The sequence below is a fragment of the Triticum urartu genome, chromosome 2 (genome assembly GCF_003073215.2).
Source record: "Triticum urartu cultivar G1812 chromosome 2, Tu2.1, whole genome shotgun sequence".
In the NCBI taxonomy this organism is placed as follows: Eukaryota; Viridiplantae; Streptophyta; class Magnoliopsida; order Poales; family Poaceae; genus Triticum; species Triticum urartu.
Genome location: NC_053023.1, coordinates 733631196 through 733648871, shown reverse-complemented (window position 1 = coordinate 733648871; position 17676 = coordinate 733631196). Strand labels below are relative to the sequence as shown.

Below are 17676 nucleotides of genomic sequence, written 5' to 3'. Positions count from 1 at the left end.
GCCAGACCCACAGCAAGATCCCCTCCGTGTAGACACGACGTGTGCGTTTCCCCCTCCAGGTGCCGGCGGTGGCGCCGTCCGTGAGCGGGGCCAAACCCCGGAGACGCGTGCCGCCTATTCGGACATGCCACCACACCACCCCGCATGTATGAGGGGCCGGTGCGACGCTCCGGTGGCATTGCTACCCCCAGGGCCCCCGTCCCGCCTAACCTTGGAGCGGTTGACCATGATATCTAGACCTTTGACTTCCCACGGACGGGCTTTGAACAGTGGACCTCTCCACGCGGTTGTGTCAGGTCAGCACAAAGGGATACCTGGGAGCAAAATCCGGGCCAAACCCACAGCTACATCCCCTCCGTGTAGACCCGACATGTCCGTTTCCCCCCTCCAGGTGCCGGTGGCGGCGCCGTCCGTGAGGGGGGCCACGTCCCGGAGACGCGTGCCGCCTCTTCGAACATGCCACAACACCACCCCGCACGTATGAGGGACCGGTGCGATGCTCCGGTGCCATTGCTACTCCCCAGGGCCCCCGTCCCGCCTAACCCTGGAGCGGTTGACCACGAGATCTAGCCCTTTGACTTTCCACAGACGGGCTTTGAACAGTGGATCTCTCCACCCGGTCGTGTCAGGTCAGCTCAGAGGGACACCTGGAAGCAACATCCGGGCCAAACCGACAGCTACATCCCCTCTGTGTAGACCCGATGCGTCCGTTTTCCCCCTCCAGGTGCCAGCGGCGGCGCCGTCCGTTAGGGGGGCCATGCCCCGAAGAAGCGTGCCGCCTCTTCGAACATGCCACAACACCACCCCGCATGTATGAGGGGCCGGTATGACGCTCCGGTGGCATTGCTACCCCCAGGGCCCCCGTCCGGCCTAACCCTGGAGCGGTTGACCACGAGATCTAGCCCTTTGACTTTCCACGAATGGGCTTTGAACAGTGGACCTCTCCACCCGGTTGTGTCAGGTCAGCTCAGAGGGACACCTGAAAGTAACATCCGGGCCAAACCACAGCTACATCCCCTCCGTGTAGACCCGACGGCTCCGTTTCCCCCCTCCACGTGCCGGCGGCGGGCGGGCTTTGACTTCGCATGGACGGGCATTGACCAGTGGACCTCTCCACCCGGTTGTGTTAGGTCAGCCCATAGGAACACTTTGGAGCAACATCCGGGCCAGACCCACGGCCAGATCCCCTCCGTGTAGACCCGACGCGTCCGTTTCCCCCCTCCAGGTGCCGGCGGTGGCGCCGTTCGTGAGGGAGGCCAAACCCCGGAGACGCGTGCCGCCTCTTCGGACATGCCACCGCACCACCCCGCATGTATGAGGGGCCGGTGCGATGCTCCGGTGGCATTGCTACCCCCCCCCCCCCCCGGGCCCCCCCCCCCCCCCCAGGGCCCCCATCCCGCCTAACCCTGGAGCGGTTGACCGCGATATCTAGCCCTTTGACTTCCCACGGACGGGCTTTGAACAGTGGACCTCTCAATGCGGTTGTGTCAGGTCAGCACAAAGGGACACCTGGGAGCAACATCCGGGCCAAACCCACAACTACATCCCCTCCGTGTAGACCCGACGCGTCCATTTCCCCCCTCCAGGTGCCGGCGGCGGCGCCGTCCGTGAGGGGTGCCACGTCCCGGAGACGCGTGTCGCCTCTTCGGACATGCCACAACACCACCCCGCATGTATGAGGGGCCGGTGCGACGCTCCGGTGGCATTGCTACCCCCAGGGCCCCCGTCCCGCCTAACCTTGGAGCGGTTGACCACGAGATCTAGCCCTTTGACTTTCCACGTACGGGCTTTGAACAGTGGACCTCTCCACCCGGTTGTGTCAGGTCAGCTCAGAGGGACACCTGGAAGCAACATCCGGGACAAACCGACAGCTACATCCCCTCCGTGTAGACCCGACGCATCCGTTACCCCCCTCTAGGTGCCGGCGGCGGCGCCGTCCGTGAGGGGGCCATGTCCAGGAGACGCGTGCCGCCTCTTCGGACATGCCACAACACCATGCCGCATGTATGAGGGGCCGGTGTGACGCTCCGGTGGCATTGCTACCCCTAGGGCCCCCGTCCCGCCTAACCCTGGAGCGGTTGACCACGAGATCTAGCTGTTTGACTTTCCACGTACGGGCTTTGAACAGTGGACCTCTCCACCCGGTTGTGTCAGGTCAGCTCAGAGGGACACCTGGAAGCAACATCCGGGACAAACCGACAGCTACATCCCCTCCGTGTAGACCCGACGTGTCCGTTTCCCCCCTCCAGGTGCCGGCGGCGGTCGGGCTTTGACTTTGCACGGACGAGCTTTGACCAGTGGACCTCTCCACCCGGTTGTGTTAGGTCAGCCCATAGGAACACTTTGGAGCAACATCCGGGCTAGACCCACAGCAAGATCCCCTCCGTGTAGACCCGACGCGTCCGTTTCCCCCCTCCAGGTGCCGGCGGTGGCGCCGTTTGTGAGGAAGGCCAAACCCCAAAGACGTGTGCCGCCTCTTCGGACCTGTCACCGCACCACCCCGCATGTATGAGGGGTCGGTGTGATGCTCCCGTGGCATTGCTACCCCCAGGGCCCCCGTCCCGCCTAACCCTGGAGCGGTTGACCATGATATCTAGCCCTTTGACTTCCCACGGACGGGCTTTGAACAGTGGACCTCTCCACACGGTTGTGTCAGGTAAGCATAAAGGGACACCTGGGAGCAACATCCGGGCCAAACCCATAGCTACATCCCCTCCGTGTATACCCGACGCATCCGTTACCCCCCTCTAGGTGCCGGCGGCGGCGCCGTCCGTGAGGGGGCCATGTCCAGGAGACGCGTGCCGCCTCTTCGGACATGCCACAACACCATGCCGCATGTATGAGGGGCCGGTGCGACGCTCTGGTGGCATTGCTACCCCTAGGACCCCCGTCCCGCCTAACCCTGGAGCGGTTGACCACGAGATCTAGCTGTTTGACTTTCCACGTACGGGCTTTGAACAGTGGACCTCTCCACCCGGTTGTGTCAGGTCAGCTCAGAGGGACACCTGGAAGCAATATCCGGTCCAAACCGACAGCTACATCCCCTCCGTGTAGACCCGACGCGTCCGTTTCCCCCCTCCAGGTGTCGGCGGCGGTCGGGCTTTGACTTTGCACAGACAGGCTTTGACCAGTGGACCTCTCCACCCGGTTGTGTTAGGTCAGCCCATAGGAACACTTTGGAGCAACATCCGGCCCAGACCCACAGCAAGATCCCCTCCGTGTAGACCCGACACGTCCATTTCCCCCCTCTAGGTGCCGGCGGTGGCGCCGTTCGTGAGGATGGCCAAACCCCGGAGACGCGTGCCGCCTCTTCGGACCTACCAACGCACCACCCCGCATGTATGAGGGGCCGGTGCGACGCTCCGGTGTCATTGCTACCCCCCAGGGCCCCCGTCCCGCCTAACCCTGGAGCGGTTGACCACGATATCTAGCCCTTTGACTTCCCACGGATGGGCTTTGAACAGTGGGCCTCTCCACGCGGTTGTGTCAGGTCAGCACAAAGGCACACCTGGGAGCAACATACGGGCCAAACCCACAGCTACATCCCCTCCGTGTAGACCCGACGCGTCTGTTTCCCCCCTCCAGGTGCCGGCGGCGGCGCCGTCCGTGAGGGGGGCCACGTCCCGGAGACGCGTGCCGCCTCTTCGGACATGCCACGACACCACCCCGCACGTATGAGGGGCCGGTGCGACGCTCCGGTGGCATTGCTACCCCCCCCCCCCAAGGCCCCTGTCCCGCCTAACCCTGGAGCGGTTGACCACGAGATCTAGCCCTTTGACTTTCCATGTACGGGCTTTGAACAGTGGACCTCTCCACCCGGTTGTGTCAGGTCAGCACAGAGGGACACCTGGGAGCAACATCCGGGCCAAACCCACAGCTACATCCACTCCGTGTAGACCCGACACGTCCGTTTCCCCCCTCCAGGTGCCGGTGGCGGCGCTGTCCATGAGGGGGGCCACGTCCCGGTGATCCGTGCCTTCTCTTCGGACATGCCACAACACCACCCGGTTGTGGTAGGTCATCCGATATATATAATCACTTGGGAGCAAAGTCCCCTTCCTATAGACCGGATGCGGCTGTTCCCCACTCCAGGTGCCGGCCGGCGGCAGCGCCGTCCGTGAGTGGGGGTCACACCCCTCCGCATAGAACCAAAAATAATGTATGTATGCTTATATTAACACATGCTATATGTAAGTTAGTCAAATAATAATATGTAAGAAAACATAAAATATAGCTATGAAAAAAAGCAAATATATATATATATATATGTCGACGGCATAGTTGCGGCCGGGGCAAATGGCCGACGAGGTGCGGATCGATGACGTGTCATCTATGCCGACGGCAGCCGTCGGCATAGGCCTTGGTCGGTGCGCTTTGGATCGATGACGTGGCGTTCGTATCTATGCTGACGGCCGCCCGTCCCTGCCGGCGGCATAGATCTGACGTCGTTAGCCGCCTGTCACGGGCGTGGTCGCCGGGCCCGCAGCTTTGCCGACAGCTGATATATGCCGACGGCAGGTGTAGGCATAGATTGGTCTATGCCGACGGCCGTTCGTTGCCGACGGGGGCCGTCGGCGTATACTGGGATAGCCCGACGGCCGTTGTACGCCAACGGCCTGGGGCCAGCTGTCGGCATAGTCTAGAATAGGCCGACGGTGGCCGTCAGCATACTTTTGGCCGTCGACATCGAGCCCTGTTCCGGTAGTGTGTTCAGCATGTTTTATTTTGTTACAAAAAATCATAAATTGAAAAATTTCGTAAATTAAAAAAATGTTTGTGGATTAAAAAAACATAGATTTGAAAATATGTTCATGAGTTTTAAAAAGTGTTCATGATTTTTAAAAACCATTAATGAATTTAAAATGTTTGCCAATTTGAAAAATGTTAACGAATTCCAAAAATATTCTACGAAATGTAAAAATGTTTGCATATTTTAAAAATGTCATCAATTCAAAAAAATGTCCACAAACAAATATTCATAAATTTTTAAAAAATGTTCATTAATTCAACAAATTGTTCACCAATAAAAAGATGTTCCAAAATTAGGAAAATATTCATGAATTTGACGCTGGCGAGAAGCTCAACGTCGTGTACATTCAGGAAGGTGACCTGCCTGCAACCAAGATTGTCGTTGCTGAGTACAAGACAGGCTGAGTGCTAAGATATGGAACAATTAGGAAATGGCGTGACAATTTTTTTCTTTGTTCACCTTTCATATTTTTTCTTTTAAATTCGGTAAAAATCCGAGTTCGCAAGTTGAGAGCGTTGAATTGTTCGCTTTTATGTTTGGTTTAAGACAAGCACGACTAATTCAAACATCACATGCGGGGCCTTGATGTGCCAGACCGTGGGGCGATCAATGGTTACCTCACCACGTGGTTTAATCGAGCGGGCAACGACTGAGTAGTAATCCCAGAAATAAACTTAATCCACACTAACTATCTTTTACACTTCAATCCTAGAGTATTATAATTTTCCTTTGATAAATAACGGTTTTATTAATTCAAAATGTAGTATTAAGCGTTTAACAAAGTAAAGCCATATGAAACTGAAATGATGCATATGTCGACAGAGGAGGTCGACTGATCCAGAGATTATTCTACCATCCATATTGGGTAAGATCCTCTCTGGCCATCCACTCCAACTACAGACACTCTATCTTGAACAACAGTTGGTACTTCATTCGATGTATCGTAGACACATACAAAGACAGTGCATACAATGATGAATAATCTAAAAAGAGGAGATATTTTTCCATTAAAAACACAATAATTTCTACATAGCTAAAGCAGACACTACCACCCACATTAGGGTACTAAACTTATTTGCTATTTCATCAAGCCAATGACCATAAATATTGACAACTCTTTTGTGTGGATACAAATTTGACGCTATTTGGATGACTCGCCACGTAGAGTACGCAAACTTGCATTAATAGAAGAGGTGCTTAATTGTCTTGTCTTGAGTACAAAAGCTACACTTTTTTTGCATCGAGCGAGGTTATGATTGTTTAGCATGACTCCTCTTTAAAAGATATTTGACCAAGCTTTGCTGTTCAACACTGGCATTACAGCGTTCCACAGAGTGACAATACATGCACCAAAAATGATGGGCCAAGGGGCCAAACATCTTAGGAACATCACCAAATTGAAAAAATGTAGCTATTTTTAGCGAGGAAGTACCTCACCGTCGGCCACGTCGATGGAGCCCAGGAGGTTGACCAGCTCGAGGAGAGGATGAGCAGGAAACCCCCTCCCTTGGCCACATATCTTGACGGTGAAGTCGACTTTGGTGCTGGAGGACGAGTCGTAGGATGCAACCATCGATGGTGAGGCCTTACTGCGACCCACGCGTGGTGGACTTCCACTTCGAGCTCTACTCGGCGACACACACCGACAACTAGTGCTTGTCGAGCCGTTGCCGCAGGGGCACACGTTCGGAGGAGGGTTGCCCAAGATCGGAACGACGGCCAAGGCGACGATGGAGTGGACATGTTGCCACAGGAGAGGGCGGTGACCATGGTGACGGAGGGGTGCACCATTGTTGAAGCTGGACAAGAAGGCTCAGCCGCAGTCGCAAAGGAAAAAAAAGATTGTCTCTCCTTCCCATGGAATTTCCTTTGGGCCCTTATTTGCATGATTTTCTAAAGAGAGAAGTGCATATTTCAACTCCGAACTCTTGTCCTGGTCTAATTTACAACCCCGAACTCCAATACCGTCTAAATTACAACCCCTAACTCTCAAAACCGGCTAGGATTCAACCCTCCCCTCTTTGTTGACCGGTTTTGACCGGTCAACGGGTCCCGTCAGCATGGCACATCAGCATTATTTTTAAAAAGCTGTAAAATAAAAAAATCCAGGAAAAGAAATAAAAAAATCAAATTTCCGGGAAAAAATCAGGGAAAATAAATAAAATCAAATTTCTGAAAAACAAAAATATCGATATTTCCATGAAAAATCAAAAAATAGTTAAAATAAAAAAATCCAAGGAAAAAAATTCAAATTCCCAAGAAAATTATATAAAAACTGTAAAATAGAAAAAGATCTAGAAAAAGTAATTTCCAAAAAAGTTCAATTTTTTGATTTTTTTTCCTCTGAAAATCACGGAAAAAGTTTCCGAATTTTTTTGCAAACTTTTTTTCGGAAATTTGGTTTTTTTCCTGATTTTTTCTCGATCTTACAGATTTTTATTTATATTTTTCTTGAAATTTTGAATTTTTTTCCGACGTGGCATGCTGATTGGACCTGTTGACTGGTCAAAACTGGTCACCCCTGGTCAAAACCGGTGAACAAGGAGGGGAGGGTTGAATTCTGACCTGTTTTGAGAGTTGAGGGTTGTAATTTAGATGGTATTGAAGTTCGGGGTTGTAAATTAGATTAGGACAAGAGTTCGGGGTTGAAAAATGCACTTCTCTCTTTTCTAAACGCGTGAATAGGAAAAATACAAGACTTAAGTGGCATGTCCATTTGAATCATAGGAAAATCAAAGGAATTGTAAAAAGAAGTTACAATGGATGCTAGTTTTCTAATAAAAATGCAGTACACTTGATTCCATAGGAAAAAATCCTACAGGATTCAATCCTGTGAATCAAATGACAAACATAGGGAAAAAATACTAACGATTCTAAACTTGAAAAATCCTATGAAATTCCTTTAATCAAAGGAGTCATGTTGACTGCATGGCTGACAGGAGGGAAAGCGACTGAGCAGAATACTGAACTTTTCCTCCATATGAGTGGGCATCCACGATGGACTTTCATAGGCGTGGAGGTCTAGCATTAGGGTCTAGCATTAGAGTATAAGAGAAAAACCGTGCGAACGCTGAAAATTGCTAAAAGAAATTAGTGTTGAAGCTTAAGGCAGACGTGGTTCGGATCCCCACGTGACTTCCACAGCTAGGATTGCAGTGATCATAGAGATTTACAACATGCACAGAACTTTCATCACACACACACACTGCTGAGATTTAGCAAACACACATAAATAATGATGCATTGTACAAACTGAACCTCATTGTATCGTCTAACACGACACTACTAACCTTATTGTTCGGTTCAACATGGTACCAGCACTACTACGAACATCCGACGGTTGGAAACAAACCATCCCCATCGCTGTCGCCGACAATCATTTGTCTCCAAATGGAAAATAATCAATATCATTGTCTTGGAGATTGTTATAACTTCTTCTTCCATGTGGTTCTACCCCTAACAATCTCCTCATGCACATCACCTGCTTTCAGTTGCAGAAGGTGCGTGTACTTTGTTGGCCATTGCTGTAGTGCACCAGCCAAGCTGTGGTGGCCATTGATGACTTCTGGCAAGAGTGAGGGTCCCCTCACCATGCTAACGTTCTCGCTTGGAGAGACCGAGTCCTCGTCTGGCTGGCAAATAGACTGCACCACATCCGAGCTCCCACACTCCTTCCTGTACTCCAGTATGATGCTGCTAAGCTGGTGATGCTGCAGGAACTGATCGGGGATAGTCTGCACACGATCAACAAATAAATTACCATTCTCTCTGATCCATATTAATTATCGCTGATTTAATACAAAGTTCAGAGAGTTGTGTTTAGTTGTGTTTTTTTATTCTTCCGCCAGGAGCTCTCCCAACCCAACTACTCCGTCTATCTGAGTTTATTAAATAATAAAATATTAAATTTGACTATAAATTTAGGGTCAAACTTGCATATAAATTTGACTAATAAATGTTAAATAATTCAGTACTCCCTCTGTCCGAAAAAGCTTGTCTCAATTTTGGATGTATCTATCACTAACTTCGTGTTAGATACATCCATTTGAGGGACAAACTTATTCGGACGAAGTGGGTAATAGTTAGGACTGAAAGTTGTACAACGATGAATACAAGGGTTATATATGCTCCCTGCTGGAGAAAAGTTGCGCGGTACGTATATTATTATTACCTCAAGCATCCAGCGTACATATTTGACATTATTGACGTGCTGGTTCATGTCCAGATCGCTTCGTTTCGGCTGCAAAAAATATCCAGTCGTAGATAGATGTGAGAAACAAGGCAACAAAGCAGGACAACTGCAGACAGAACGATCTTAAAAAAGTGCCTAGGAACGTCAGACAAGTTAACCGAATAAACAAGTTAATTAAGCCTAGGAACGTCAGGAAAGGTGTGCATCAAATCAAACGAATGAAGCTTATTACCTTCAAGTCAGAGTCGACGTGCTTGGCGTTGCTGTCGAGCTTGATGATCTTCTCGGTGGCCTCCTCGCGGATGGCGTGGCGGTCGATGAACCACGGCGAGATCTCACCCCTGACCTCCTCGGGCATCTTGGACAGCCTCCTGGTGTTCTTGTTCATCATCACCCATGTACTGGTTGCCCGGACGTAGATGTTGCCGGAGCCGCGGCCGCGGATGAGCCAGTCCCGCCGCATCCCGTTCTTCCCCGACGAGCCAACCCACGTGTCAATCTCCAGCACATCACCCCATAATGGGTAGTGATCGACTTGGACGTGCATCCTGGACACGACCCAGATGAGGTTGCTCTTGATCATGCCGTGCGTCGCGCCAAAGCCGTCGCCAAGCAGACCCGACATCCACACGTGGTTCAATGCTGTCTCCTGCTTGTGTACGTGCATGCATGCATAAGTTATGTGCCCTCGACGACGTGAGTCAGAAATGAGCCTAGCTAAACAAGATAGATAGAGCACGTCCGTACCTGGAGAAGATTGAGTATGGTCTCGAGTGTGGCCGTTCTGTCAGGGCCGACCTCGTAGGAGCGCACCACCACCGTCTGCTGGTACCGCACGCCGCCCTCCACGATCTGCGCCTGCCGGAAGGGATCCTCGGCCTGCTTCTCCGTCGGGATGTTCTGCCGGCTGCGCTCCCGTCCGTCCGTCGCCGGTGCCGGCGCCAGCAGCGGGGCGCTGAGCTCCGCCAGCGTTTCGTTGATGGACGTCTCCAGCGCCGCCCCGACCTGCAGCGTGGCGCGGTGCGCAGCCCCGTTGACCCTCACGGCCGCGTTGCTCCGCTGCTGCCCTCCCCTCTCCGACGAGGAGCATCTGACGAGCATGCGCGAGTGGTAGTATCTGAGCACGCGCGAGGAGTAGATAGCACCCGACGACAAGCTTGTGTTAGCCATGCAGATGTGAGCAGAGAGTTGCACCTCACTAACCTCCTTCCTTGTTCGTGTGATGGTGTAAATAGTTAATTGAACATGGAGATCGATCATTGCAGCAGTGGGTTTCTTATAGTGGCGCAACGGCGGATCTCACAGTGGGTTTGGTAGTATTCGCTCCCGAGGACAAGGAACAAGAAACTAAACTGTCCTCTTGTACCTGCTTCGCTACAAGCAATGCTGCAAACTCCGCATACTTCGCTGACGACAGGAATTATATATTGAAGCGAAATTAATCCGGACAAGAATGGCGTGCTCATTCCCTCCTGTTGCACTTGTTTTTGGAGTTGTAAAAACTAAAGTTTTGGTACGGCGCTCATATACTTTGACGCCTCCGTGTTGTTGCAAGGTGCCTTGATTTTTCCATCACAAGAGTATAAAGGGACACCTTAGATTCTTTTACAATAGAATACAATCCAATGGTATGAACAATTAAATCATGCGTGGGAAGGCTCACGTATATTCATTGGTCTAGAAAGTCCTACTGGCTATGTTAAAGAAAAATCTTATTACTGATACCACACCGCGCTTCACTCTTAGAATCGTGTATTAGGCTTCACTCTTTGTAGCTTGCATAAACTTTCACGGTTTTACTAATCATCATCTATATGTGAGATTGTCCACCACACAATCAGGGCTAGAACTTCTTCTTGCATGAACCTTCTAGCCTAGAAGGTTCATGCAAGAAGAAGTTTTGTTTTGTTAGCGTGTGCGTGTGCGTCATCACGCCGTTTTGTCATATCACGGTTGTGCCAAATCATATTCAGCGCCTTAACCACCAGTTACAAGTGTTCTCGCAACCTGGCACAAACCCCTGTTCAACCTTGGGCTCGCCTCATTGAACTCTTTTTTATCGCACTATACGTGACGCCTGAAGCCGATCTCAATGGGCTGGTCTAAGGCAGTTGTAGGCGAAGCTCGTCCCGGTTTTCGGTTTTGGGAAGCTTCAGGTCATTTTATTGGTTTCTGGACCGGTTTTTGTTATGTTTTGTGCGGGTTTTTTATTTCCAGTTTTGTGTGTATTTCTTTTTTTTCAAATGCGTGATTTAAAAAATAGCAAAAATTCATCAAATTTTGTGAAACTTTTTTTAAGAAAATGGTGAACTTTTACAAATGCTTAAACTTTTTTCCAGATTTATGAAAAATTTCGTATTCATGAATGTTTTTAAATTTTTATTAACTTTTTTCAAATTCATGAACTTTTCTATTTTTATGTATTCTTAAAACTCATGAAAATTTTCCTTTTTTGTTTTTTTGTTTCTACAAAGTCATCAGTCAACCATGCCATTGGTCAACGTTGACTGGTCAACTGAGAACTAAGGGCCCGTTCGGAAGCTCTCCAGCTTCCCGAACGAGCCAGCTTCTCGCGGAGCTAGTGCTAGCTGGCTTCTCGGGGGAGCTAGCGAGCGTTCGGTAGCTACTTGGTCCGCTGTAGCGAGAGAAAACGGTTCGTGCCCAGCTGTAGCGAGAGAAAAACGGTTCGATGGCACTTCAGAAGGGCATTCACACGTAATTTGGAGCAACTCCCGCTTCTCCTTTTCACGAAGCTGGGCGATAGCAGCTCCACAAATTTGCATGCAGGTCTGATCGTTCTCCAGAAGCTGGATTCCAGGAGCTGAGCTGTTCGGCTGGCTTCTCACGCGATTCTCTAGAGTCTGGAAGCCAGAGGAGTTCCGAACGGGCCCTAAGCGAACCAAGGAACGAGTGAACCAAGCGAAGTAGGGAACCGAGCGAGTTGCTTGCCCTGTTTATTGGGCAGGCTCACGAGTGAGCGGCGCGTGAGCACTCCTTCTACATCTGGCGCATAAGGCGCCATTTAGGAGAGTTAATTGCACAGAAGTACCACAATTCGGGCATCACATGCAGATTGGTACCATGATTGCTAATTTTTGCGTGTCAGTACCAACATTGGTCTAAGTTTTTGCAAATTAGGCTAAAACGCGTATTTATACGTATTGACGCCCGATCCGACAGCTCGGGCCCACCCGTCAGGTGCCACGCCGGCCAATCGGCGTGTGCCCGCGCGCTGACTAGGACGAGCCGGTGCGCTGCTGCTCTCCAACCTGGTCCGGTCGCACCAGCTCCAGCCCGGCCGCACCATTCCCCTCCCCTCTTCCTCCTCGCTCGTTTCCTCCGTCGTCGTCGCCCGCGTCCCGACTGCCGGCCGCCGCACCGCCCCGCCGACGCCATGGTTTTGGAGGACGAAAGCAGCGACGACCATTCTAGCCTCCCGTACATGCAGTCTTTCTCCACAGACAGTCTCAGCGAGGTCAGTACAGGGTTAGGGTTAGGGTTTCAGATTTGGGATTTCTTGATTTGGTTGATATCGCTAGGTTTTGATTTGGCCATTGTCTTTGTGCGAGCTTCTGCAGGTCCCTTTCAGCATTGAAGATCCAGATTACAAGGGGCTTGAGCTGGATGTGATGTCTCCATGTGAGAAGCACGGCATGGCATCTGAGAGGCTTGTTGCCTTTGAAGGAACAGACACAGGCAGGAGGTTTTTAGCATGTGCACAGCCGGTATGGATTGTAAGATTGTAGGCATACTGATTTTTTTTCTTACTTGGTCAGTGCCATATTGAACTCTGTTTGCTGGAGTACTCTGCTTGCTATCAACATTTTGGTTCATAGTGGTTAGAGTAGCTTATTTAGGTCAAGCATGAGTATATTTTGCTGGAGTACAATGGCATAGTAATTTATGTTAATAGAAATTTAGGTCAAGCATGAGTACATTTTTTCTTACTCAAGTGGCTGCTCCTCTTGTTAAATGTAGTGGTCTGGTGCTAACATAGTAATTTATGTTAATAGTGGTAGTAGAGTAGCTTACAAATATTTGAACACTCCTTGATATGAATAGTACAGTAACTAAACTAGTCAGTCAGCTACTCAAGTGGCTGCTCCTCTTGTTAAATGTAGTGGTCTGATGCTAAATTTAGACATTCTTTTTGGCAACTGCAGTGATTTTGTGTAATTACTTGATGTATGAACTGTTTTGTTGTTGTTGTTGTTTTTGCAGGAAGGTAGCAATTGTGGCTTTGTTGAATGGGTTGATCACCAGTGGCCCCCAACAATGCAGAATGCATTGTTGAAGCTATGGGCAATGGTTGAAGATGCAAAAAGTGCTAGGGTGAATGACAATCTTGAAAGTTCTTTCACTATCCACCATCTGACAGAAGAGAAGAACAACCTGGAGGCCAACTATGACAAGCTAGTCCAAGATGTGCATCAGCTTATGAGCTTCCAGGAGGATAGGGTGGTGGATTTCAGACATCTGCAGTCTGCCATTACATATCAGCATGAATGCAGAAGTGAACTGGTGGCTGATATGAATGCAAAGATGGCAAAGAAAGATGCAGAGTTTGAGAAGTTTAAGCAGAATTATGATGTGCTACTGAACCTGACAAGAGCTCAAGCTACAGTCATCCAGAACCTGAAGTTGAAGCATATTACTGATAAGCAATTGCTTACTGAAGCTAAGATGAACTTGGAGTTGAAGAATGCAGAGCTCACAAAGTCTGAGGAGAAGCTCACCCAAGATAAGCTAGAGTTGAAGTTTCAGGTTGCTGATTTGCTTAAGGGAAAGGAAAAGCATGGTGAAGAGAAGGGGAAGCTAGAGCTTCAGATTGCTGGGTTGATTAAGGCAGAGGAGAAGCTGAAGGAGAAGATCAAGGGGATCCAGGCCATCTTAGAGAAGTGAAGAAAATGAATACGAGAGTAGTGGGCAATGCTGACCTTTTGGGCATGATGGTTGTGTAGTGTATGGCTCTACTAAATGTGAACTTCTCTAAGATGAACTATGGTTGTGTATGTATGTAGTAGATATGCTTTTCATCCTTTTGTGAGAAAAGGATGAACTATGCATCTAAACTCCACTATGTATTGTGAACAATGGTTGTGTACTTTATAATATGTTGAACTGTAGTAAGTATTGTGTGTTATGTGTGTTATGTTTGCTGGATCAGATATTCTATGTTATGTTTGCTAGACTTCAGATTATGATTTCTCATGCACTAGGTTTTGATGATTATGTTAGCATTGGAAGACTATTTGATGGTTATGTTAGCACTGGATTATTAGATGGTTATGTTATATCATGCATTGGAAGCCTATGTTTAGGTGGCTCTGTCGACCCCGAGTCACCGTAAACCCTAATGGTTAGGCTTAGGTGGCTCCGTCGACCCCGAGTCACCATAAAACCTAATGGTTAGGTTTAGGTGGCTCCGTCGACCCCGAGTCACCATAAACCCTAATGGTTAGGTTTAGGTGGCTCCATCGACCCCGAGTCACCGTAAACCCTAATGTTTAGGTTTAGGTGGCTCCGTCGACCCTGAGTCACCGTAAACCCTAATGGTTAGGTTTAGGTGGCTCTGTCGACCCCGAGTCACCGTAAACCCTAATGGTTAGTCTTAGGTGGCTCCGTCGACCCCGAGTCACCGTAAACCCTAATGGTTAGGCTTAGGTGGCTTCATCGACCCCGAGTCACCGTAAACCCTAATGGTTAGGCTTAGGTGGCTCCGTCGACCCTGAGTCACCGTAAACCCTAATGGTTAGGCTTAGGTGGCTCCGTCCCCGAGTCACCGTAAACCCTAATGGTTAGGCTTAGGTGGCTCCGTCGACCCCGAATCACCGTAAACCCTAATGGTTAGGCTTAGGTGGCTCCGTCGACCCCGAGTCACCGTAACCCTAATGGTTAGGTTTAGGTGGCTCCGTCGACCCTGAGTCACCGTAAACCCTAATGGTTAGGCTTAGGTGGCTTCCTCGACCCCGAGTCACCGTAAACCCTAATGGTTAGGCTTAGGTGGCTCCGTCGACCCCGAATCACCGTAAACCCTAATGGTTAGGCTTAGGTGGCTTCCTCGACCCCGAGTCACCGTAAACCCTAATGGTTAGGCTTAGGTGGCTCCGTCGACCCCGAATCACCGTAAACCCTAATGGTTAGGCTTAGGTGGCTCCGTCGACCCCGAGTCACCGTGCTTCATTAAGCCTCCATACTTCATCACGCAGATCCCCAATGAGCTCACTCCAGAATGTGGGCAATTTCACCATGCTGACATGCAACAGATAGCAGCAGTATTGGTACTAATTTGTCACAAGTAACTGCCTAAAGTTCAACATTCAGAAAACCACCTAAAGTTCAACATTCAGAAAACCACCTAAAGGTGAACATTCAGATAACCACCTAAAGTTCAACATTCAGATAATCACCTAAAGTTCAACCACATATCCAGTAGCAAGTTCTACATATCCAGTACTCCACCTCAAGTTCAACATTACAAGCATCAAGTTCAACATTACTAGAGTACTCCACCAGTACTCCACCTCAAGCATCAAGTTCAACCAAAATAACACCACAGTATTTCACATTACATGGCTCCTCCTCCTCCCATGCTAGCATTGAAGTAGGACATCCATCCAGTGTGTGTGCCATCAGTAGGAATGCCAGCATATTGCCTGGGAGCACCTCTTCCAGCTCTTCCTCTGCCTCTGCCAGCTCCTCTTCCAGATGGTGGTGGTGTAGTAGAAGTAGCACCAGCTCCTCTGCCAGCTCCCCTTCCTCTTCCAGATGGTGGTGTTGTAGTAGAAGTAACACCAGCTCCTCTGCCAGCTCCTCTTCTTCCAGATGATGGTGGTGTAGGAGCAGAAGCAGCAGGTCTTGGCTGTCTTGCTGTTGGTGCAGTAGAAGGACCAGCAGCTCTTGGCTGTGAGGTACTTGGAGTAGCCTTGCAAAGAAAAGGAAACAATTAGTAATGCTAGAAAGAAATGTACAAGAAAGAAAACATTAGTATATTTCAAGGTGAAAAATTATTACCACATGCTTATTCTTCCTCAAAGCTAGCTCAGGCGTCAACTGTTTAAGACAGTTTGCGTACCTATGCCCTTGGAGACCACAATTGCCACATGTTATGGTCCCCATTCTTGAAGTTTCTTTTGGCTTTGGTACTTCAAATTTGCCCTTGATCCTCTTTTCTTTCCTTCTTCCTCTCTTGATTTTGAATGCAGGTGGTTCTATGTCTGGACCAGGGGTCCTTGTCCAATCATGCTCACCAGGCACAGGAAAGATCATTGGTTAATAAGCTGCAGCATAAAAATCTTTCTTGAAGAATTTGCTGACATAATCCTCTGGTTTCCTTTTAGCCTTGTTTATTGCAGAGATGGCATGGTTGCAAGGTATGCCACTAAGGTCCCACTTCCTGCATCCACATGTCTGAAGTTCCAGGTTGACAGCATGTCTTTGTTGCCCACTTGTAACTTGCCATAAGTTGACCCCTGCCTGTATTGGCTTGCAGTATCTGGCCCTCTCCTTCTCAGCCTCTAGCTTCTCACTGTAATGAGGTGTTATCTCCCATCTTGCTTCCTTAACACTCTCTCTCTTCATGTGCCACCTCACCATCTGCTTATCTTTTATCCCATCACACATTGTTCTTATAGGTTTTCTCCTAACATCTAGAATGTACTTGTTGAACACCTCAGACAAGTTGTTCACTACCAAGTCAGTCTTGCAGTTTGTGTCAAATGCATGCCTTGCCCATGTCTTTTTTGGTATTGCAGTAAGCCACTCCCAAGCTTCCTCACTTTCAGCTCTAAGATCATTCATTGCAATATTAAATTTGTGTTCATTGTAGGCATAGCTAGCATTATCCATGCACTTCTTAAGATCTTCACCCCTAAACCCAGCATTTTGGAAATTTGCATATATATGTCTAAGGCAGAACCTTTGGTTGCAATTTGGAAACACAGCATTCACTGCATACAGTAACCCCTGACACAAACAATATAACAAGTCTAAGCTACATCCTAAAGAAATATGCACCAATGAATTAAATATGCATTCTAATCTACTATAAACACTTGTGCAAAACATAATGAAACTCTAAGCTAATGTAAACACTTCTGCAAAACACATACCTTTTGTCTATCTGACATTATAGTATAAGGTCCAAACTTGCCCACTTCTCCCCCTAGGCAAATTTTCAGTTGGTGTAGAAACCAACACCAACTAGCTTTGTCCTCTTGTCCAACTATGCAAAATGCCAGTGGATATATGTTGTTGTTGCCATCTCTACCAGTGGCAGCAAGGAGTTGAGCACCTGTAGTGAGCTTAATGAAGCACCCATCAACACCTGCATAATCAACATTTCCAAACATTAAATACATTCAAGTGAGAAACAAAATGTAATGCTCTACAATATGTAAATGGTGCACAAGGTTTAGGAACTAACCAATGAATGGCCTACACCCATTGAGAAACCCCTCCCTTGCTCCATTCATGCAAAAGAACATGGCATGGAATCTTGGGTCTGGGTGGGGTATTCTTGCAGTTGGTGTTGGAGTAACAGTAGTGACTATTACTCTGCTCCCAGGGTTTGTGTCCATGACAGTCTGAGCATAGTCTTTAAGCCTAGGATATTGCTTCTTGTGATCTCCTAACACAGCTTCAATAGCTATGTTCTTTGCCCTATATGCCATGCACTTGGGCACATCTACACCATATTTTTCATTGCATGCATCAATTATAGTCTGAATACCAG

The 17676-nt window shown here is 48.9% G+C and overlaps 1 protein-coding gene across 1 annotated transcript; it reads right to left on the bottom strand.

Annotated features, from left to right (window-relative positions):
• Window positions 1-7942: 7942 nt before the first annotated feature.
• Window positions 7943-10157, bottom strand: LOC125534488 (palmitoyl-acyl carrier protein thioesterase, chloroplastic-like). The gene is made up of 4 exons (XM_048697700.1): window positions 9690-10157; window positions 9175-9591; window positions 8922-8990; window positions 7943-8484 (listed from the first exon to the last, which is right to left on the bottom strand). Exons 1-4 carry the CDS (start codon window positions 10110-10112, stop codon window positions 8176-8178), a joined length of 1218 nt encoding a protein of 405 aa, XP_048553657.1. The 5' UTR covers window positions 10113-10157; the 3' UTR covers window positions 7943-8175.
• Window positions 10158-17676: the final 7519 nt, after the last annotated feature.

Excerpts from the sequence above, each read along its gene's own strand:
- LOC125534488 (XM_048697700.1), bottom strand. The coding sequence starts at position 10,112 with ATGGCTAACACAAGCTTGTCGTCGGGTGCTATCTACTCCTCGCGCGTG. Across the intron at positions 8,991-9,174 it reads ACGTCGACTCTGACTTGAAG|CCGAAACGAAGCGATCTGGA; the intron begins GTAATAAGCTTC and ends TATTTTTTGCAG. Across the intron at positions 8,485-8,921 it reads ATGTACGCTGGATGCTTGAG|ACTATCCCCGATCAGTTCCT; the intron begins GTAATAATAATA and ends GATCGTGTGCAG.